General features: G+C 40.9%; 1 protein-coding gene across 5 annotated transcripts in view; it reads left to right on the top strand.

Annotated features, from left to right (window-relative positions):
• The window catches only part of adgrb2 (adhesion G protein-coupled receptor B2), a 203,173-nt gene that overhangs the window by 102,423 nt on the left and 78,129 nt on the right, over positions 1–22,621 (top strand). For all 5 annotated transcript variants that reach the window (XM_044336656.1, XM_044336657.1, XM_044336659.1 and 2 more), the window contains 11 exons: positions 505–666; positions 8,210–8,374; positions 8,775–8,939; positions 10,424–10,525; positions 11,823–11,929; positions 12,925–13,119; positions 13,584–13,652; positions 14,174–14,282; positions 14,584–14,730; positions 20,221–20,308; positions 21,244–21,346. In XM_044336656.1, the coding sequence (XP_044192591.1) occupies positions 505–666; positions 8,210–8,374; positions 8,775–8,939; positions 10,424–10,525; positions 11,823–11,929; positions 12,925–13,119; positions 13,584–13,652; positions 14,174–14,282; positions 14,584–14,730; positions 20,221–20,308; positions 21,244–21,346 (1,412 nt within the window). The remainder of the gene's footprint in view (positions 1–504; positions 667–8,209; positions 8,375–8,774; positions 8,940–10,423; positions 10,526–11,822; positions 11,930–12,924; positions 13,120–13,583; positions 13,653–14,173; positions 14,283–14,583; positions 14,731–20,220; positions 20,309–21,243; positions 21,347–22,621) is intronic.

The raw sequence follows: 22,621 nt of genomic DNA, 5'->3' as shown, positions 1-22,621 counted from the left end.
TAAGAATGATGGGGGGGATAAAGAGGAGAAACATTTTCAATACTTTAATTGGTGTTTGAAGCGTTTGAAGTCATTGGAGTCTTTGGATCCTTTGGTTGGCTGTATATAGTAACTGAAAGCTCTAATAGAAGCAAGCTTACCACATTCATTTCCTTGTCATGACTGGAGCTGCATGACTTCAAAATGCCAGTGTCCATTCCTAACATCCGTGTTCTCCATGATGTGCGGCATCAGTCTAGTGTTTTTTTTTTCTTCGCTAATTGGAATGTTATTGGGGTTTTTTTTTGTGGAGGTCAAAGATCACCTCCTTCATGTTTTTTTTTTTTTTTTTTTTTTTTTAGGAATGTACTCATACTCATTTAATCTCTCATGTTTCTCTCATTCTCTAACCCTGTATTGCCTGCGATGGGATGCTCCACCCCCCTCCTTGCCCTCCTTCCCTTCCCTTCCCTCCCTCCCCTCATACCTCATCCCCATGTCGTGTGTTTGTGTGGGTGTTTCCAGTGCATGGGCTTTGGGAGGAGTGGTCGTCATGGAGTCTGTGCTCTGTGACCTGTGGGCGGGGCTCCAGGACGCGAACCAGGAAGTGTGTGAACGGAGGCGGGGTCGTGGCTTGTGGACGGCCCGAGACACAGACCAAACTCTGCAACATAGCAGTGTGCCCTGGTTAGTACCATCCCCATTTACATGACACACCCAGTCTCTCTCTCTCTCTCTCTCTCTCTCTCTGACTGTCTACCTATTCAACAACTCTCTCCTCTTTTTTTCCTCCAAGTCACAATCCAAAAATCAAAACCAAAAACAATTGGGTCACTTATGTTTGACTTTACATGTATATGCATTTACATTATTCTTTCATTATAGCTCTTTATCAAGTCTCTCTCTGTTGTTAAAATGTCATCTAATGCTGCATTCACGTCATATTGTGCAAACCGTAATTACAAGCAAGTGAGCGTGAAAAACTGTTAATTTTCATCTGACATAATAGACTCCTTTCAGGGCAGACGTTGTGACTTGTCAAAGCAGGACAGAGACAGGTATAAATAATAACATTAACGCTGATGCCGCTCCATCAAGTCTAAGCCTCGTCAGTGAGTGAGCATGCATAATACCAGAGCCCTGGCTCACCTAGATAGAAGGCAGCCATCATTAATGTTATTAATTTCACATGTACTTTTCCTGCTTTGACAAGTAAAAAATATTGTGAAAAGGGTCTATTCTGAGTCTGAAATATCAGGAATTTCTGACAGCTGCAATATCTCGGCCATGGTGAACAGAACCACCAAAGTGTCAACAAAATGATGGCTGCAAAATTGGCTCCAAAGCCACCATTGCTGGCAATTACTGTACATCTAAATTAACACCAGTAGTAATAAAATGACTCTGCATCATGAGTAATTTGCTCATATATTTATTTTGTTCTTGAGCCACATTAGCGGCATGGCTCTATGCAGGGTAATGTCAGTTGCTCAGTAGGTTGGTCAGTCAGTCATTCGGTTGGATGGTTGGTCCACCACTTTGATCCAATCTGAAATGTTTCAAAAACTACAGGATGTGTTGCCATGTAATTTGATGCAGACATTCATGCCCTCATCAGGATGAAATTGTGATAACTTTGGTGATCTTTAACTTTTCATTTAGCTCATCCAATTTGTCCAATACTTCAGTTTACCAAATACCAACAAAACTAATGACACTCCCTAAACTTTAGCAAATGTTAGCATACTAACATGCTAAACTAAGAAAGTAAACATCGGCCTGCTAAAGAGCAGCATGGTAGCATTGTCATTGTGATTATGTTAACATGCTTGCATTAGCTTTTGGCTCAAATCGCCACTGTGGCTATTGACTTATTGTTATATTGACTATAATCATAAGTCAATTGACTGTCTGATGTGCAAAGGAGCCATACACTCTATCTTTGTATCAGGTTTCACTTGTTAAGAAACTGCTCCGAATGTAGCTCATGCAACACTATAAAAATAGCCAATTTAGGTTAAATTTCCAGTCATCTTGTAATGAGGGTAACCAACTTGGAATAACACATGTACACTTCCAAGTCATAATATATATATATGTATATGTTTTTTTTTTTTTACATTTTTCTGTTGACATGGCGTGAATACAGCATAAACCCCATCTTTCCTGTCTGGTCATGCTCACTGCTTTAACTCCTGTATCCCCACTAGATTTTTCATTTCCATCTTCATTAGCCATGGGATTCAGACCCCACTTTTCAAACTCTCACTCCAGCCATCATGTAGGATCGCTGCCTAGCAAAGCCTTTAGGTTGGAGTTCTATGCTTCGTTCACGGTTGGCTTGGTTTAGATTGCTGAGCAGTGCAGTGCGGCTCCTCAGCTATTGTCTCTGAGATTACCTATTAGGCCCATACCTTGTCAAGAACTGCTATAAGTCGCCAGTGCAGCCCCATCTAATTCTGATGTCGAGGGCACCTCAGGACTTTATACCAATCTGGCTCAGACTGTCCAGCTGAGACATCTTTATCAGGCTGCCAGTGGTGTGGAAGAGGACCGACTAGCGATTGAAACAAAATCTCAGCGGAGCGGTCTCTGAAGAAACAGCAGGGCATGAATTGACCAACAGAGACTTTATCTTATCTCTTGAAATGTAAATATCAACATTTACTCTTTAAATAGGTTACAGTCCAAATCTGACACAAAGGAAAAGCATTTGGCCTTTTAAGACTTCAAGTGTACTTTAGGTATGTGCATTGTCTCTGTGCAGTTTTAATGCTGTATTTGAAGTGTCCCTTTGGAAAGCCACTTACTTTGAAAGCATTGACATTAGAAAGGAATATTCATTTCAGTGATTTAATTTGTTCTGTGTTTTCTCTGTTGGCAGAATATGAATGGTTTTTGCATAACGTTGGAATAATGGCATTAATGGAAGCACAGACACTAAAACATAAGACAGTTTATAGCTAAATTGGTGGCTGCTCACTGAATAATACCTTTTTTTTTCCCCTGAATTGATTTTAGTCCGGTGAGAGTGTGTGCTTGTATAGTATGTAATCACTCATGGGCTGAGCAATTATCACAGGGTAAGTGCTTTTTATTTATTATTGCCATGGCAAAGAATCCTGTATCGTTTTCCTGCGGACCGTGGATGTACACCGCCTTTACATGTATGTGAATGCAACTGGAGCCCGTCTAGGCTAGAGCTTTTTAGTCGAAGTTTTGTTTTTAAAATGTATTTATTTATTTCAAAGCTGAGATTTTATAAGGTTAATATTTAAATAAAACAAAACTGTCCCCATTGCCAGACAAAGAAGCTGCAAACTTATGGCTCAAAGAAGGAGGAATAAGGAGACGTCATAATCTAAAGCATGGCCTCCGGGATGTTTTGCCATGCTGTTTTGGGAACAGTGATGGAAAAAGAGGGTTTTGGGAGAAAGGGTAGGCTCTTTCTTCAAGGGCCTTAAGGAAATCTGTGTATGTGTGTTTTCATATGGTTTATGTGTTTGTGTATGTGTGTGTGAATCTATCACAACAGATTCAGTGTGCTTTTGGGAGTTCAAAGGCAATGGTCCTTTGAAATGATGAATACCAGCATAGGCCTTTTGGCAGAAACGTCCACACATAGAGAAAAGAGCTTTGATGGATCTTGTCTATATGTGTGTGTGTGTGTCTGTGTGTGTGTGTGCGCATGTGCTTGTTTATATATATATGTGTCTCATCATTGGATCATGGTGCACATATACCCAGACTGTATACTATGCAATATAGCATAGCAGTACGCTATACTGTCTTAGCAGTAATGTAATCTGCTGCAGCTTTAATTTAATTGGACTCTTTTACTATAACTATTTGTCCGTTACACTGGCTTGTCTCTTTTGTAGACACATGCTAAGATAACACATCAAACAAATGCATGTGTATGTGGGCAGAGCTGCAAATGTTAATATGACAGATGTTGCATCAAATGAAGACAATCAACATGCTAAGAGTAAAATCAGCAGCAATTTCATACATGAATAATTAATTTAATCATCACATTAGACGTTTCAGAGCTATCATCAGGAACTGAAAGGCACTTATATGTAGGCAGAGAGCGGCTGGAAATTGCCATTACGTTTTTTTTTTTTTTTTCTCACAATGTAAACAGTCCTTTCATAGCCAAGCATATGCAGGAATTATTGGCTATGTCTTAGTTGCAGGCAAATTGATATTTTTCTGGCTTTGCCAAGAAAAAAAGCTTCCTGTCAGAGAGCTGTTTGTATGTTTGTTGTTTGTTGTGGTGCTTTATCTGGCCTGGCGGGAACTGTCTTTGCATGTATGTAGCTTGTTTTGCTTAAAATGAACAGCTTTTGCTCTTGATTGAAACCATATTTTGCTACTCATATCTACACACATGCCGACAAGCCTCCTGCCACCGTGTATACTTAATTTTTGTGTGATTGTATGTGTTCCTGTATTTGAAGGGTAAGTGTTCTGAGATGAGACTATATTTAAAAATCTAATATGTTTTTATGGTTTCTTTCTCATGTAAGCAGTTTTTTTTTTTTGACACTTTCATTACTTTGGATTAGTCATGTTCACACTTCAATTCTAGTTCACAATTCATTCTATGTATGTCATCTCCACACAGTGTTGGTGTCGCAGCTAGCTGGAACACTGTAAGAGTCACACACAGCGTGATTGACCACATTACCAATGAGAGCTGGCAATACCCTCCCCTCTTGGGAGAGCCAGACAAATACATTTACAGCACTGTACTTCACTTTCTATTCTACTTAAAACCTCTGTGTGTAGAATATATGCCTCAATATATCATTCTGAGCCCAAACAAGATCAATTCTTTGAATTGCTATTCTCGTTAATATAGAGAAGAACAGGCAGGCTAGTGTACAATCCTACAGCGCATACACAAAAGCTGGGCTGCTGCATGAGTGCTGTAGTTCAGCAGTTTTCAAATTTAATTCATTCCATATATATATATATTAAACTAATTTCACTCGCAGTGACAAACCTACAGAGAATTCTCACCCACTCAGTTCTATTGAGCTATTATCGTCTTCTTGTTTTAGGTTTATGACCTGCAACCTTACTGTTCTGAATCACCCTCACCATTCTCATCAACCTTGTTACCGGTAGCAGCAAGATAAAAATCAGCACTAAAAAGCAGACAAACTTAACAAATCGCTGGAGATTACAGTAGAGTATGTAGCTGCTAAGAGCCAGATGTTTCCCTCAAGAATTGGTGGAAAGCAAAACAGAACTAAAGGGAGTGTCTCTAAATCAGGTGGGCAGAAACACGACTGCTGGATGTTTAAACAGGGCATTAGGCAATTTGCAATCAGTAGATTCAAGACTTAGTTGTTAGGAATCAAGTCACATCATAATAATAATAAAAAAACACATAACCCCAACCTCATAAAACATTACATCCATCCATGTATGTGAGATATTAACAGTCCAAGAGGAAAGTCTAGTGCAAAAGAAGAATAAAATGTCAGGTGCTTTAAAATACAGTAGTAGTTAATGCTTTGCTTTCATAAAGTGCTGATGCAGAATTAGGGAGCCATTTAGTAATTGGATGGTTCTGCAGTAAGTGCTGTTGAGGAAATGGGATGTCTTAGTTTTGATGGCCCTGAGTCTTTTTTTCCTGAGGGGAGAGTTATTAAAAGGGGGGTTGGCAGGGTGTGTGGAGTCCTGTAGTATTTTTAGACCTTTGCACTGAATGCGGGTCTCATAGATGTCAGAGATGGGGGTTTGCAGCTGATGATTTTCTAGCCAGAGCAAACAATTCTGTCCAGCTGTGCTGTGGAGTTGCCATACCATACAGATATAGAAAAAGGTGAGAACAGTTTCTGTCACAGCTCGGTAGACCTGTAACATCACCTTTCTGGAAAACCTTAAACTTTTTGAGCTGGTGCAGGAAAAAGAGTCTTCGGTGAGCTTTTTTTGATGATCCAGATTGAGTTGTCAACCTATTTCAGAGAGAAGAAGATGGTTGTTCTTTCCACCTCCAGGCCATTGATGGTCAGTGGTGGGAGAGCCTCACCGTCTCTCCGAAACTCAACCACTAGCTTTTTAGATTTGGAGACACTCAGTTTCAAGTTGTAGAGACATCACCACTTAACCAGGGACAAGACCTCATTTCTATAGGCTGATTCATTGTCACATGAGATCAGCCCTGCCACTGTTGTTTCCTCAGCAAATTTAAATATTTTAACAGTCACAATGTGAAATGCAGTCATTTGTGTGTAGTGAATACAGGAGAGGTGATACGCAGGTGGTACGCACCTGACTGAGGGGCACCAGCGTTTATGCATGGGGTTTTAGAGAGCCTTTTGTTAATTTTGACAACCTGTATTATATTATATTTAAAAACAGAGCTATAGTCCACAAAGAGAAGCCATGCATAAGGAGGAGCTTCTAAAGGCTGCAGGATGGAATGGAGACAGAGGGACACAACATCTTATGCAATTTATGTTGGATTTCTTAGGCACAAAGATTATGACAGCTAAAACATGCAGGAACTTTGCATTCTTTGAGAGACCTGTTATAGATATCAGTGAAGACTGTTAACAAGTTCATCTGCACAACATATGAAGTTATAAACAGCATAAAGGCAATAACGTGTCAATACTCTGTTTAATATTTCTGTTCCCAGTTGCTGGTTTAACCAAGCCAAGCTGCTTTAACATTTAAATAAATTTGGGTGAATGGTGTTTTCTCATCAAATAATTACACATTGTTCAGAATTTGAAATTTGTTGGGTTAGAGTTCTTTTTTAAATTTGACAAGCAAAAACAAATGAGAGCATATTTCGAGCACACAAGTAATCCAACTCAAGGCAACGCATAAATTTGTAAAATTGTCATTTTTTTCAGCATAAGCGACACCGCTGCCAACAGTAAGAGGTATTGCATTGTTGCCTAACCAAAATGATTACCTCTAAGAATGTGTGTTTGTGTGACAGCAGTAGAGAAGGTGTGAACTATTAATATGAGAATAACAATCAAATATTCAGTGCAATTCGTTGCTGCATATTAATTAAACCAGGATTGGTGTGACAATGTTATTCAGGCACAATAACCTCAAGGTCTTCTAATACAGTGATACAGAAAGACTGCAGTAATACAGATGCATTATCTAGCATTCCTTGACTAGTCAGTGTAAGTGTCCTTTTGTCAGCCTGCTGTTTAACATGTCAAAGGACAAGGTTTGTGATTTTTGCTCAGCAAGGTCTTTGGATTTTTATTTTATTTTTTTCAAATTTTAGAAGAATAGCAGGAACTAACAATCAGTACAATGTGATATTGAGTCTCTTTATTCAACAGTTTTCAGGAATCTGAAAGGACAATGGTCACAGGTCAATAATCGGTGTCTTTGTTACAAAGATGTCAAAAAGGACAGTTAGTATTCGCTGACAGTTTATTTTACCTGCAGCCAAACATCTCCACAGTAGAACATTCTCTGTGGCACAGATCCTCAAAACTGTCTAAACTATTACTAGCTTTGAAGTTGAAAACAAATCTTTTCTTCTTGATTATCATTATTTTATTGCATTTTGGATATTTCATTTGACAACTCAGTTACTTTGGCAATGCTCCCTTTTCTACCACCTACTAAAGGGGACAGTGGGAGCTTTGATTATACCGGTGCATGTCATCAGGCTTTGGTTAAGCTGCTTGGTATTCATACAATGTCTGACAGGCGGTACTGCATTCTATTGAAATTATTTTATTTTTTTTCAAATATATGTATTTCTGCACAAACACCAGTCGAAAGATGAAATGCAGTGCCTTTCTAATAACGCTGAAAATCCAACTGACTGCTCTCCGTGTGAACTCTTTAAAACAAAGCATGAATAGAATTGTAATCAGCTGTTTCATAACAGATTGAAATATTTAAATGTCCACAGACCCATGAAGTGTTATGTTTGTTTGTTGCTATTTATGGAAAGCCAAATAGCCTCTGTAATTTATTTTCTCTCCGTCTTAACTCATTCTATATTCTGTGCACTTATACTTCTACTCACATTCTCCGTCCTGTCTCTTTTCTCCCTTTCACTTTCCAACCGTTCTTTTTCCCCCTTACACCCTGTTTCCCTTCTCTCCAAAAATCTGGAACGATTTACCCTGATTCCCTCGTGTCTCTCAAAATCTTCCTCGGTCCATCTTCATCTGTCCCTCTGTCTCTCTTTATCCACGTCCATCTCTATCTCTCTCTACGTGTCCAGTGGAGGGCCAGTGGTTGGAGTGGGGGCCTTGGTCGAAATGCAGCGTGACTTGTAACACGGGGAGCCAGCAGAGGCAGAGGCGCTGCAGTGCGTCAGTGCACGGCTGGGCTGAGTGTAAGGGCCCCCATCAGGAGAGCAGAGAATGCACCAACCCCTCGTGCAGCGGTAAGGCAAACAAATTAATGCTTAGTATTCACTCTCACATGCTCTCAAGCGCCATTATGCAAACATGGAACATGCATTATCTAAAGGCATCTACATGGTCGCCTCTGATTTGCGTTCCACATACCAGCAATTTGTGGGTTGGGACCAAATTTGGCTTGCAAGACTGTTTCAACAGGGGCCCCAGAGGACAAAAATACTAGTGTGCTTTAATGAGCCTGGGCCCCAGAACGAGCTCATATTGACTTAATTTGGTTTTCATTCCAAAAAAATTAAGAAAGTTGCCAATCCTCTTCCTTAGTTGTAGCCTAAATTTACTATTCATCAACATCTTCCATTTCTGTTTTCCCTCACCTTACATGCGTCACTCAATTCCCTCCCTCCTGCTTCGCTCCTGTTCTAGGTGGAGGTAACTGGGGCAGCTGGAACCACTGGAGTCTCTGCAGCAAAACATGTGACTCCGGTTGGCAGCGGCGCTTCAGGATGTGCGAGGGCACCGGGATACAGGGATACCCCTGCGACGGCTCAGGAGAGGAGGTTCGGTCCTGCAATGACAAGAAATGCCCGGGTCAGTGACTCCATTGAAGTGCGCGAGCGTGTTTGTGTGTGTGTGTGAGAGAGAGAGAGAGTGAGAGAGAGATAGCTGAGAAGAAGAGGGAGAACTACAGAATATATGCTTATGTATATATTATTCATGCTTCACAAGTCTGTATAAACAGTTTTTCGACAGACTTTTTTTTTTTTTTCCAGCGTGCCTGCATTTTCTCCGCGTGCCTCTCCGAGTGTGTTTGGGTCTCTGACAGAGAGATAATAAGACTGCGTGTGTGTGTGTGTGCGTGTGTGTGTGTCTGTCTGTATGTGTGCCCAATCTGCACATTCACAGTATTTGTCAGGCAGAATGGAAGTGATTCCCAGTGGTTCGCACCACAGCCAAAGGCTTCCATTGCAATTTCAGAACCGCAGTCTTTCTCATCTCTATCTGTCTCGCATCTGTCTTCCTTCTTGTCAATTCACATACCCATCCGTCATTACCTCTTCATTGATTTCGCATGTCCTTTCCTTATGGTGCTCTCCTTTTTATCCTCGCTGTTTACCTGTGAGATAATCTGTCTCTCCTTCTATCTCTCCTCTTTAACACTAATCTCCCTCGCGTTCTCTCTCTCTCTCTCTCTCTCTTGCGCTCGCTTTCTTTCCGTCTGTCTGTGCTTTCTCTCCCCTGGTGGAGGGCGAAGATGTTCAATGGCCCACTTGGTGCGATTTGTCATAGTGTCAGCATTGCAGGAAACAGCGTGCTTTAATAAGCATGCCTCTTGACTGAGCCGCCGTGTGTGTGTATGTGTGTGTGCGTGTGAATATGCGAGTGTGTTTTCTGTGCAAGCCTGAATGCCACATGTGTACATGCCTGCATTGAGCTCCGACAGGCTACAAATGATAAACTTTTTGAGTGTTTTCTCCACCATGACCCCTTTGTTTTAAGAAGCTCTCAAGCTTCTTTTACACAAGACGATGATCTTGTCTGTTGGCATTGCAGGGGAACATCATTTCATATTTTCTGGCTTTCTGTATCTCTCTCTCTCTCTCTCACTCACTCTCACTCTCTCCGCTCTCCGTCCCTCTTCATCTCTCTGCATCGCCGCTGCCAACACTCCTCTGCCCCCTCGGAATATCTTCAGAGCGCTCTCCCCCGTTTTTTTTCATCAGGGTTATGAAAGAGAGGGAGGGGGGGAAAACAGATGAATAAAGAGAGGGGGTAAGATGAAGAGGGAATGAGATACTGTACTGAGGCAGTGACACTGACAGAGAGCACTGAGCAATGTACAAGGGAATAAGATTGGAAGCTGCTGCAGGAGAACATTGATTTGAATCTTGTTTTTTTGTGCTTTTCTGTCTCCCTGTTTTTTCTCTGGCTATGTGTGTGTGTGTGTGTGTGTGTGTGTGTGTGTGTGTATGCGTGTGCGGGGAGTGTGAACGTGGTGATTTTTCTTTCTCTGCGTGCCTGAAAGAATGTGCCTCATTTCACTTTTTCTCCGTGTCTCTCGCCTACTTTTACAGCTCCTCACGAGATATGTAAAGACGAGCACCTTCTCTCTATGTCATGGAAGAGAGCCTCAGCTGGAGAAACTGTCTACAACAAGTGTCCAACTAACGCCACTGGTCAGTCACGTAAACGTGCTTAAGCTTATAGGGCTGTCTGTTAGCTGCTCAGTGATAACATTGTTAGACAAAACAATAGTGAACACATCTTGAATGACACTTGACATAAACTGACTTTATGTTCAGCAGCAGTACCTACAGAAACTCAGACTTACTCAACAGAAAAGGAAATTTCAAGATGAAAATGTCCAACTGACATAAAAAATGTCCAACAGGAGCAAAAGATGTTTGTTCGCCCCATGAATGGAGGTGAAGTTAGCACAAGGTAATTAGCATAAGTAAAGCTAGCCACAGTACAAATGGTAGCTGAAGAAATTAGCCCACAGAAATGCACATTTCAACAGACAATCCAAGACATTAAAAACCTCACCGTACAGCTTTTACTGTTTGACTGTCATGTGTGATATCTGCAGTGTAACAGTGGCACAGGAACGATGTCTTTAGCACCAAAGAAAACATTATAAACTAGATCAAATAATAATTGGATTGCGTGTGTTTAAAAGTTTGATGTGCTCCTATGTTTGGAATGAATAAGTATTCTGAGGCTTATCAAAAGGGTTGTCCCTAAATAGTACAACTGTTAAGAGCTTTGATATGCAGTAGTAGCTATTTTACAATTTCCAACTAATGCATTATCCAACATCTACCCTTAATTAGTGCAACAGTTATGTCCTGCTTGGATGCAGTCAAACCTTATTTGTGTATTACAGTAATGTTAATCTGAACTGCAGAGTTTCTCAAACAGCAGCCTGCCAGACCTTTTCTTTTAACTTCAAATAGCAGAAACAAGACTGAACCTTGTTGTTTTTTTGTTTTTTTTGGTTGATTTTTTTCCTACACACTGTCTTCCTCAGAATTTCAGCCAACAGCAGATGTGGTTCAGAACTCTCGTAATGTAAATGCGTGCTTCTACATCTTTCAAACTATGGCATTGGCTTTGACATCAAAACATGCTCGTCTGATTCAAGTAGCCTGCCAGTTATAGCTTTAAGAACATCATATCTGAGTTAAATTTAATTAACTGAATAACTTTATAGTTTATTTAAGTCAATCTACTATTCATAAAAGGGCAGAGCTGCTAGTGTAGTTAGTTAACTCAGTGCATATTTATTTGGCTGGAGAAATGTTTTTTTTCTCAGTCATCTATTCAGCAGCCTCCACCAGATTTTTTCGCTGTGTGCCAGGTTAATGAGCAGGTGTGAGCTGCCAAACCGTCCTTGGGCAGATTTCATTTGAAAATTTGATGAATTCCATATTAAGTGTTTGTGTGTCTCTCTCTCTCTCTCTCTCTTTCCAGGATCTGCTAGTCGTCGTTGCATGCTGGACAATAATGGAGTTGCTTTCTGGGGTCCTCCGAGCTTCGCCAGATGCGTCTCACTTGAATATAGATATTTACATTTATCTGTAAGTTCGCTTTTAACAAATACATACTCACAAAATTCAGGAACTCTCTCTACAAATTATGCTTTTCATCATCTTCAGCGAGAAGAAAACAGATATGTATACTGTTCTAGATCACATCATTGAAGACAGATAGTTGCAGCACCTCTCTATCATAACTCCTTCCCTATATCTGTTTTTAAAAGTTGGTCTTTTCCCAAATTCATTCCTTTTCCACCCATCATGCTACTCTCCTCAACTTTCTTTTTTTAAAAAGTTTAGTCAAAATAGAGGAGTGTCTTTACTCATGGCTCGCCGGTATCTCTAATTAGCTTTTCCAGAGCTTTGCGCTCAAACTTATCAATTAATGAACAAAGCTAATGAATGTGTTCATCAGCCAGACTGTTTTCCTGCTCTGTGAACTTCAACCTTTCCATCTCCTCAATGATGGCAGAAGGAGATGGGGGTCAGGGATTGTACGTGAGAGCTGATTGCACTGTTAGCTTCTGTTCCAACCTTTCATTAACACCAGGAGTCAATAATTAATTTTCTGTGATTGCTGTTATCTTCTATTCTCCCTGGCTCCCTCTTTCTCTCTCTCTCTCTCTCTCTCTCTCTCTGCATTTCACATACACACAGAGGATTGCTTTCTGTATCTTTTTCTGAAGTAATGAGATCCAATTTCTGTCTGAGACTGATGCTAGGCCTCTTTTTACTTGCCTATTTTAGGCACAAGGAGAAAAAAAAAATCCCACCATGTAGTGCATATATATGCCTGTCTTTAAACATCTCCCTCACTTTACATCCAGAATATTTCTGTGATTTCTTAGGAGAAAAAAACATGATCTTTGGTTTGTTTAGTCTAGCTGTTTCTGACATTTTTACCAGCTGCATACACACTTGTGCTATGGTAAGTGCCTATGGGCATGCATTTCATCATCTTGACTATACCTGTCAGTGGCGAAACCATCGACTTCCAAAGCGCGCTCTCACTTCCTGTCTCTCTCTTCACATTGTAGTTACGAGAGCATCTCGCGAAGGGTCAGAGGACCCTGGCTGGGGAGGGCATGTCTCAGATCGTAAGGAGTCTCCTGGAGCTCTTGCAGAGGAGGAGCTACTACAGTGGCGACCTTCTCTTTTCCACGGAGATCCTGCGAAATGTGACGGACACCTTCAAAAGAGCAACCTACATCCCAGCTCCCGACGACGTGCAGGTAGGGCGAAGCCGCTAAGCCTTTCTGTCGAAGCCCCCCCCCCCCCCCCCCCCCCCCCACAAGCTGCAAAACCATACAGAACATGTAGTCATAGTCCGCTTTTTACTGCACGGGGTGTGCATAGCAATGAACTACAGCTGCACAGTTGCTATGGCCTCAAAGGGGATTTTTTTAGCAGTGTTTTTTTTCTTTCTTTTTCCTTTTTTCACTGCCTGTAAGACTGTAAAACGCTCCTATCTCAACCAGTCATTTAACAGACGTTATTTTGTTTTACAATATACTCATGTACAGAAGATCTGACAGAGAATAAACTGCAGTACCCTTCGGCTGGTGGGTGCAGGGTAGCTAAATAATAAGGGGCCATGACTAACGTTTAGTGTGCATGTGAACACGTACAAATGAGATAACGGAACATGGTGGTAGTGCTGCATTATCAACTGAGCACATCTTCATCTTGTGTTTAGAAATTCTTCCAGATAGTCAGCCACATGTTGGACATGGAAAACCTAGAGAAATGGGAGGACGCTCATCAGGTAATGCATAGATCTATATATGTGTGTGTGTGTGTGTGTATGTGCATAAGTTTGACTAAAGGTGTATGTGGGAGGTGGGGTAGGGTGGGCTGTTGGGGGTTGACCACATCTCACGTTAACATTTCATTATTAGAGTCATAAAAAACCCACCTGTTTACTAAAAACAACAGCTACCTATTCATTATTTTGTGTGTGTGTGTGTGTGTGTGTGTGTGTGTATGTGTGTGCGTCTTTGCACATCAGTACGTTTTTGTGCGTGACCCAGCTCGATGCCCTTGAGTTGAGGTGTGTTTACTTGCCATCTGGACACGATAAACAAGCAACCAAATCTGATATTATATCCCACGTGGTTACAATTTACTGCCCTGGAACGCATTTGGTACTCTAGATTATGCAATGAATAAAAAAAAATATTTCAGTAGGTGAGACACATCTCGTAGAAGGTTAGCCGTGGATTATAATTATGATGGCAACGAGATTGACACTCACCCCTCTCCCTCTTTTCATCTCTCCATCTACAGGTCGCTCCTGGCGCTGCGCTGTTGATGAGGATATTAGAGGATTTCATTCACCTCATCGGAGAGGCTCAAAAGCCTTTTCAGAGTTTTCTAGTCGTTACCAACAACCTCAGTGAGTGTCGCACGGTGCTGCCTCATGACAGGACATGACAGAGAGGGATAAAAGATTATCTCATCATCAATATCACTGTTAAAAGGCATTTGACTTATCTTATAGAATAAGGGTTAGAATATAGGAGTGAATTTTTATCATTCTCTGTCTTCAGCCAAGTTTCCCTGACATAGTGTCTGATTTTTTATTTTTTTTTCATAGCAAAATCGCAGCCAAATTATCTTTCTCTGTCTTTAATACACTGTAGGGCTGAGTCTCATTTCCAAAACACATAAACTTCTGGTATCTCTTGTTTGTCCAGTGATAACCATCCAGCGAGAGCCGGTGTCAGCAGTTTCCAGTGATATCAACTTCCCCATGAAGGGCCGGAGAGGGATGAAGGACTGGGCCAGAACAGCAGAGGACAAGCTCTACATCCCTAAAGAGGTCTTCACCGTCCCGAACGAAGGTAGGAGAAATAAGACAGATATGCAGAGCCTGGGGTTTGTTCAAACTTTGGGCTTTTTGGTAGAAATCTTAATCTCTGTTTTATCTGTAAACTAAAGGCGCACTGACTCAGGGTGACCTTGAGGCCATCACTGAATAGAGCTTATACAGGTGGTATGATATGGATTTATTTTTTATGATTGGGCAGGCTGAGATGCCCTCTGCCAGGATCTGCTCTAGCCTTGGTGAGGTTTTTCTAGAAACAGTAATTTGGACGGAAGAATCAAGGCGTGCTAAACAGATTTCACCATCACTATCAAAATTAAGCAATGATGTGGTTTTAAGATCAAAACAGAAGTTCCAGAAGTCTGTCTTCAGTCAGGTTCGAGCACTAAGCTCACAAGCATGATTCAGATCTTTTTTTAGTTGTCATCCTCACTCTCACACATATAAGAACCTGTTATCACCCCACTCAACACTCTCTTCAGCCAAGGTCAGACCAGCTCGCTAAGAAGAGCGATCCCCAGTGTGACTTCATGTACTCAGAGATGTGTCTCATGGAAGCAGATAGAAAGCTTCTCAAGGACATGGAAGGGTAATGCTGAGAAGGATTTAGACTGAAAAGAGGCCCTGGAGGTTTTCTCAAGAAGATGCAGGTCTTTCATTTGTTAAGAAGCATGCTGTATCCCCTTGAGCGCATCAAGTCCTCACACCATTTTGAAAGGTGTGTCTTTGCTTTTAGCAACATGAGAGTTAACTGCTGTCAGTTATAACTGTTGTGATTTGTTTTTTTTTTCCCTCGTGGTTTTAAGTAAAGCCAAGAAACAATCAAAGTGATCGTCCGATCCCATACCTAGAAATAAAGGTCGGGGAGAATATAAATAGAAAGAAGATATCAGGAAGCTGATAGAAAGTTGTAAAAAGGAAACAAATTGACTTAAATAGAGTGGGAAGAAAGTGGTTTGTATTAGATAAGAGAATTACTGTGGCAGATGCAATCCACTACCAATGAAGGCAAAAGGTCACATCCCACAGGAAATTACACTGGCCGACTTCCTGTCTGACACCCCATCCCCTGCCCAAATTACAGTTCAGAGAGGCTACAGACCAAGAGAACAGAGCTGTCTCAGACCTTTGACTTGCACTGATAACAGTGACTCTCTTTGATTGGTTCAAGACATCCTGTATGCTAACTCACCTACTCTCTCCGTCTATGCTCAGTGTAATATGCTTTTGTGCGCTGCCTCTAAATCAATCTACCATCTAACCATCCACCTTGCTTTTATATAACAGAACCTGCTTATGAGTTGTTTTGTTCAGGTTTTTTTTTTTCACATTTTATGGAACAGCAAATTCAGATACCTCAAAGGATAAATGTTAGACTGCGATTGGAGACAAAGGAGTGTTAGCTGGAGCTTGTTTAATACTGCGGCATTGCAATGTTTCCTTCTTTTTTTATTCTCCATTCATCCTGTCTTTCTTTTTTTCGCTTCCTTCTGCTTGTTATGCCTTTTTTTCCCTCCATCTGAGTTTTTTTGTTCATTATCCTCATAGTTTGCGGTATTGAATGTTTTGTCTCTCGCAGTGCTTGTTGTGCAATAAAAGTGACTGACTGCCTCACATTTACACTACCATTCTCTCATACGATATTCAGCACATGCTTTTGCCATTTTAGCCTATGCTATTTGGTAAATCGTTTCATCCAAACCGCATATAGCCTCATGAGTTAGGACATTATTAGTACTCTGCCCTGTGGGAACTCTGCCTCTTCCCATTGGCAGTCCATAAGTTGAGGTCTTCAGTTGATTGCTATCAGTTTGTTTGGTTCATTTAACCTGTAATGAAAGCCTGTCTCAGATGGACAGCTTAAACATGCTCATAAAGGCCCATTGGCACCTTTTGTGTGTGTGTATGTGCGCACACAGGCGCACATACACACAGCCAATTGATAGGTTCATGAATCGCTTCACTGGGCAGAGGCCGGGACTGTTCTTCACTGATTTTCGAGGTGACAAACTCCCTCCCTCCTCTGTCTCTCTCTTTTTCTCTGGCAAACTCACATACAGACTCTCTGTCTCGTAGCCATGCGCACACATGCATCCAAACACACAAGCCAGCGATGGCTTCATATTTCAAATACGCCATTACCGGTACATGCATCTGGTAATGCACCGTTAACTTTGGATTATTACTCAAACAAGAACACAGACCACATAAGCTCTCCTTTCTAATAATATATTGAAGACTGACTTAATATTCACAGTTTTAACTATAACTGTGTTGAGTTTCCAAGTTGACTATATGGGGCCATTAAATGTGCTGAAACAATGATTATTTATGTTTAATAGGAATTGTCCGACATTTTAGGAAATACTCTTATTTGCTCTCTTGACAGGAGTGAGTTATGACAATCAATACCACTCTCATTTCTGTGTGTGAAGTATGAAGGTGAATAGCCTAGCTTAGCATAAAAACTGGAGGCAGGAGGAGCTAGCTAAAAAGCTACCCTGGCTCTCTCCAAAGTGTGAAGATACACCTACCAGCACATCTAACTTATTACTAATTAACATCTCATTTGTTTTATCCAAACACAAACAGAAATGCAAGTATCATAATTTGGCATTTGGCATCCACACAGTGACAACGAGACAAGACTTCAGCAAGAAATGTTATAGCATGTACAGTAAGTCACTATTAAACCAAAGCCCTTCAGTACTATGTTTCTGCTTCTACAATAGATACAATGTGTGAATTAGTGAGTTTTGGAGGTGTTGGTAGGCATGTTTTTGAGCTTTTGACAGAGCCAGGTTCCCATTTAGCCAAACTAAGCTAAACTAAGCTAATCTGCAAATGCTATCGATCTCATCTATCTCTTGGTAAGAAGGCAAATATAGGAATTTCCCAAAATGGCAAACTAATCCTCTAAAAATCAGCAGCATGACCAGTTTAGAAATAGCTAAAATTGAATTGAAATAAATCTGGTATGGAGTGATATAGTATATGAGACATTTAAGTGTAAATAATGAAATCACTGACCTTTTGTTGGTAGCAATGAAAACCACATTGCAGTCAATTATTTTTTCTGAGCTCGAGCTCATAACCCTGTCAGTCTTTTCAACTGGACAGAAGTAATGCTTTACCACAGTGCTTTTATTTCTTAAAATGTTCTTTTGTCAAGTGTACAAAAGTTTTGAAAAACCAAAAGTGGAGAGGAAAGAAGTCAGGTTGAAGGAAAAGAGTAACTCACGTGGAACCGTTTGGACGGAGCTTTCGATCTTTGATTAAAACTATAAATTATGGCTTAGCATCAACTCCGAGCATATCTTTTCCTGACAAATGGCATACTAAAATTCACAGCTGGTGACTGGTGGTTTGCCATTTTGCTGGATTACAGCTGACCACCAATCATTTAGATGTTCAGTAAGGGGAGAGTGACGAAAGTTCATGGGAAATTAGAGTTTTGGTGGAGTGCTTTTGTGGTATTAATCATCTCCAAGCGTAGGAGTGCCACCCCCTCGCACACTGATTTACCATTTACCCACAATACACTGACTTTCTCATTTGCATGCCTTTGCAGACACTGTCCAATTAGGATCCATCACACTCTCAGGCTTTCTCATGCTGACTTTGATCTGGGTTTTTTTTTTTTTTTTGCCTCCTCACAGTCTCAGAATTGCTTTTTTTTTTTTTTTTTTCCACTGTAGAGATCTTTTTGTCTCTTCCTCTTTCGCTTCTCATCTGTCTTGCATAGCTATCTCTCTTCCTGAGTATTACCTCTTCTGCAGCAGGCAGACAGATTTTGGATGAGTCACCCTGTACGTTTGATACCATCAGCCCCTTATGTCTCTTTCTCTCTCCCTCTCACTGTCAATGCTCCTCCATTGCTTCCTAAAAGGGCAAAGGAGGGAGTGGCATATCTCTACATGAACTCTTTCCCTCTTACTTTTCCCCTCTGTTTCCTTCCGCCTCCCTCACTTGAGACAAAGTGACATTTACAGAGGGACACTACGTCTCCTTGGGAGACCCTGCTCTTTTTGGCAAAAGAACACTGAGGGGAGTGATGGAAGGCAAGGGGTTGTAAAGAAGGGCTGTTGAAAAGGGTGGAAAAGTTGAAAAGTGGGTTAGAAAATGGCAGCAACAACAGAGAGAGATAAGAGGGCCGAGTATTGAGTCGGGGGAAAGGAAGATGGTAAATGGACTGTATTTATATAGCGCTTCTCTAGTCTTCCGACCACTCAAAGCGCTTTACAATACATGCCAACACTCACACACTGATGGCAGAGGCTGCCATGCAAGGTGCCAATCTGCTCATCACACTCACACACCGACAGCACAGCCCTCCGGAGCAATTTGGGGTGCAGTATCTTGCCCAAGGAGACTTTGACGTGTGGACTGGAGGAGCCGGGGATTGAACCGCCGATCTTCCAATTAGAGGACGACCCGCTCTGCCTCTGAGCCACAGCCACCCCTGCAAGAAAGAAAGAAAGAAAGAAAAGGGATTTAGAACAAAGGAAAAAGGAGAAAGGGATAGGGACATTGACACAGGAGTGCAGAAACACATTGACTTTATTGTAAAGAAGTTGCTGAAATTAATTGCTTGACTTTTTCTTTTCCCTTTCAAGTTTCGATCAGGGGTGGGGATGTTTCCTTATCTGAATGGAGGCGAGGGTCTAAATTTGCGATATCGGTCTATATAAATACAGAGACGAGGCATCTGCATTAGGTCAGGATGAGCAATAGGTGAGCTACTAGCTGCAAAAAGAAGGCAAACAAAATTGACACAAATCGTGTGTCCGCCCACACAACGTGTAAAACTAGAATCTTAAGTAGGTAGGTGGTATGTCTTCAACACAGAAGCATAATAAGTCTGAGAATGAAGGTTGTAGCTGTCATATCATGCTTCAGGAAAGTGCAGCAATTAACCAACTTTTCTTCAACAGAGCATGTGTCAGCGACAGCTTAAGAGTAAATGTAAATGAAGCTGAAATAGCAGGTTGATGAGACAGATGAAATCCGCGCTTGTTTGCTTCACCAACTAATGGCTGTGTTTGCTTTCAGTTGATTTATTTCACATTATTACAGATACCAACAGCATACTTCAGTTTATAATTTGAATTGCAGATCAGCAGATTTTGTTCTATTTAGCCAAAGTTCTTTACCACTCATATTCCTCTTCTCTGTTCACTACCAACATGCAACTTGAGCTATATTCTTGTTGATGTGTAAAACATGAATTTTGTCCTCAAAGTATTTGATACATTCTTGCTGCAATTATCCGTTTACCCCCCCACAGGAATCAGTAAAGACTTATCTTTGTCTTCTGAGTAAAAATAGAACATATGGCTTTGTATCTCACAGGTAATGTTGTCCAAAGAAATTTTCAGGCTCCAGCACTCCACAGAAAAAAAAAAAGAAAGGATGGACAGATCAATAGATGGATGATTATTGAATGTTTTAGGCAAAGCATGGCATCTGTTTGGGCTGATGAGCTGCAAAATGTTCTGTGTTTCAGAGACAGAGACAGATTCAGAGTCTACAATGTACTACGTCATCGGAGCCATCTTGTACAGGACGTTGGGTGTCATCTTACCAGCACCAAAGTGAGTACCTCTCATAAGATCCAGTGACTAATTATTCATGATTTTTTAATCATTTCAAACTATATCTTGTCTTCTGCTCCTTTCCCTGTCCTTTCTTCTACCTTTCTGCGTCTCTTTTTTTTTTCCTAAACACTTTCTCTGACAACTTTTCATCTCCCTTATATTCTCTTGAATTGTTTTTTTTTTTGGTTTCCATCCTCACCACCTTTCTATTTCTGTGCCCTTTCTTCTGTCTGCTTCTTCCCTCTATCTAATTCCAACCTCCAATTCTCCATCTGTCTTCTCTCTTATATCATCTCTATCGCTTCTCTCCTCTCCTTGTGTCTGTCTAGTTATCAGACAAGTCTCTTGGATCTCCAAATAAGTATATTTTCCTTGGATGTTTTTTTTTTTTTCCATTTCCTTTGCATTGTCAATGTATTTTTGGAAGTGTATAGTGGGCTTCGAATGGGTGCGGGACTAATGGATCCTGAAACTTGCATAGAACTTTCATTTGCAAAAATAGAAGTTAGGAGAAATCAAGAGGTTGTCAGAAGGCCACTGTGATATGGTGTTTGTGCTGGCCCTGGGCCCTTTTATTCAGGTCAGTGCTCTTGGATGTGGATGAGCCGAGTCTTTTAAAAACCCTTTTCTCCCTGTAGCTCCGCTGAATGGTAATAGGTCCACAGCTCTGTTTTCACTCAGGAACTATCTCACTCTGTCATTAGTTATATGTTTATTTATTTAGGTATTCACTCATTTCTGTAAACACGCTCAAAAAACCCTCTAAAGCATGGATCGGGTGTGTATTGTGGCTTTATGCAAGCTAACCCAGCATATCCATTATATTTCTTGTCAAAACATCACCTGAGAGAGTAAACCAAACTTGAATGTGTAGTACAATTCTCAAAAAAAAAAAAAAATGCTGTTTTTTGTGTGTTTTTGCATCTTTGCAGTCCCCCTGCGGTGATCAACTCCAAGATCCTAACAGTGACAGTACGACCGGAACCGCAACCCAGCGAGCCCATGGTGGTGGTGGAGCTCTCACCACTTTTCAATGTAAGAAAAATAAATCTACTTTTTCCTACCCCCAACTAAGAGCTACACTCTTTTCATATGTTTTAATGGGATGCAAAATATATAATAAATAAATATCCAGTACAATTAGGGAGCGGAGAATATTACTCTTTCATTTTCCTCATCTAAACATTCCCGGCCACTTGAGACTCATTTGAAGTAGTGTGTAACTTCTAACCAGCGGAAAAATCACCTTATTTGCTCAGTAATATTAAAGTGTGTTACTTGCAACAAAAATGTAAATTATTCCATATGAAGCACTTTCTAATGCAAGGGGTTTGTATTTTTTATCATACACTTGTATATTGAGCAAGCTTAGGCTGAGGAAATAAATTAGTTTAAGGCTTTAAAGGATTCTTTTTCTCCCTGCTGACCCATGTTTCCCCGAGTTCAGATGAAAGAAAATGCTGCATGCTATAAAGTGCCACAGTGCTCGGTGAATTGCCTGAATAAATGCAGACCTTTTTGACTTCCTTATATAGCAGTGTCTCCTGGTACCTATTCAGTTTATATTACAGTGGAGTGTGTTATTATAAATGACTCGTGGGGTGTCTTCAGTGGAAAGGACTAAGTGCAAGTTTAATGAGAGGCACTCTTCACAACCTCAATAAGATGTGGGATTCATTAGCCATTCTTCGGTGTAAAGGTGGGCACAGTTTTTAAAATAATGTTGAATATTTAATGGTTCTCTCTAGACAACACACACACACACACACTTGCACACACACACACACACAGTGTACATATACGCATACTAAAAATTTACAATGAAATCGGTCTCTTGCCATGTCAACCAGGACCTGAGGGTCAAAATTATTGCACAGTTTCATTAGAAAGACTTGTATTCATTTTCCATCCCCCGCCACTCCATCTCTCTGCTTTAAACTGCTGATTCATTACTTAATTATGGCATTTCCATTATATACCTCTATCTTTTATCCTCCTATTCTGCTTTAAACACTTTTGGCAAAGCAGAGGTACTGTAGGTTGCACACCCAGTGTATAGAGGATGATGTCTTAATGCTGATCACAGCATGCTGCTGTGAACTACTACAGTTACCGGAGGCTCCTGCTGAGGGCAGGCACTTCTTTGGCACAGAGTACAACACATGGCTGGAACAGTGTGTGGAGGGCGTATACACATATGCATAACCTCGACCAGTCTTGATGAGGCCATTGTTATCCTCTCTAAGTCTAGTTTCGCAGGTCTTATACTTTCACAGGACAAAGTTGCATTACAGCATAACTATCCTCAAA

The sequence above is a fragment of the Thunnus albacares genome, chromosome 19 (assembly GCF_914725855.1).
Source record: "Thunnus albacares chromosome 19, fThuAlb1.1, whole genome shotgun sequence".
Classification (NCBI taxonomy): Eukaryota; Metazoa; Chordata; class Actinopteri; order Scombriformes; family Scombridae; genus Thunnus; species Thunnus albacares.
The sequence above is the reverse complement of the archived record's forward strand: the minus strand, read 5'-3'. Positions and strand labels throughout refer to the sequence as shown.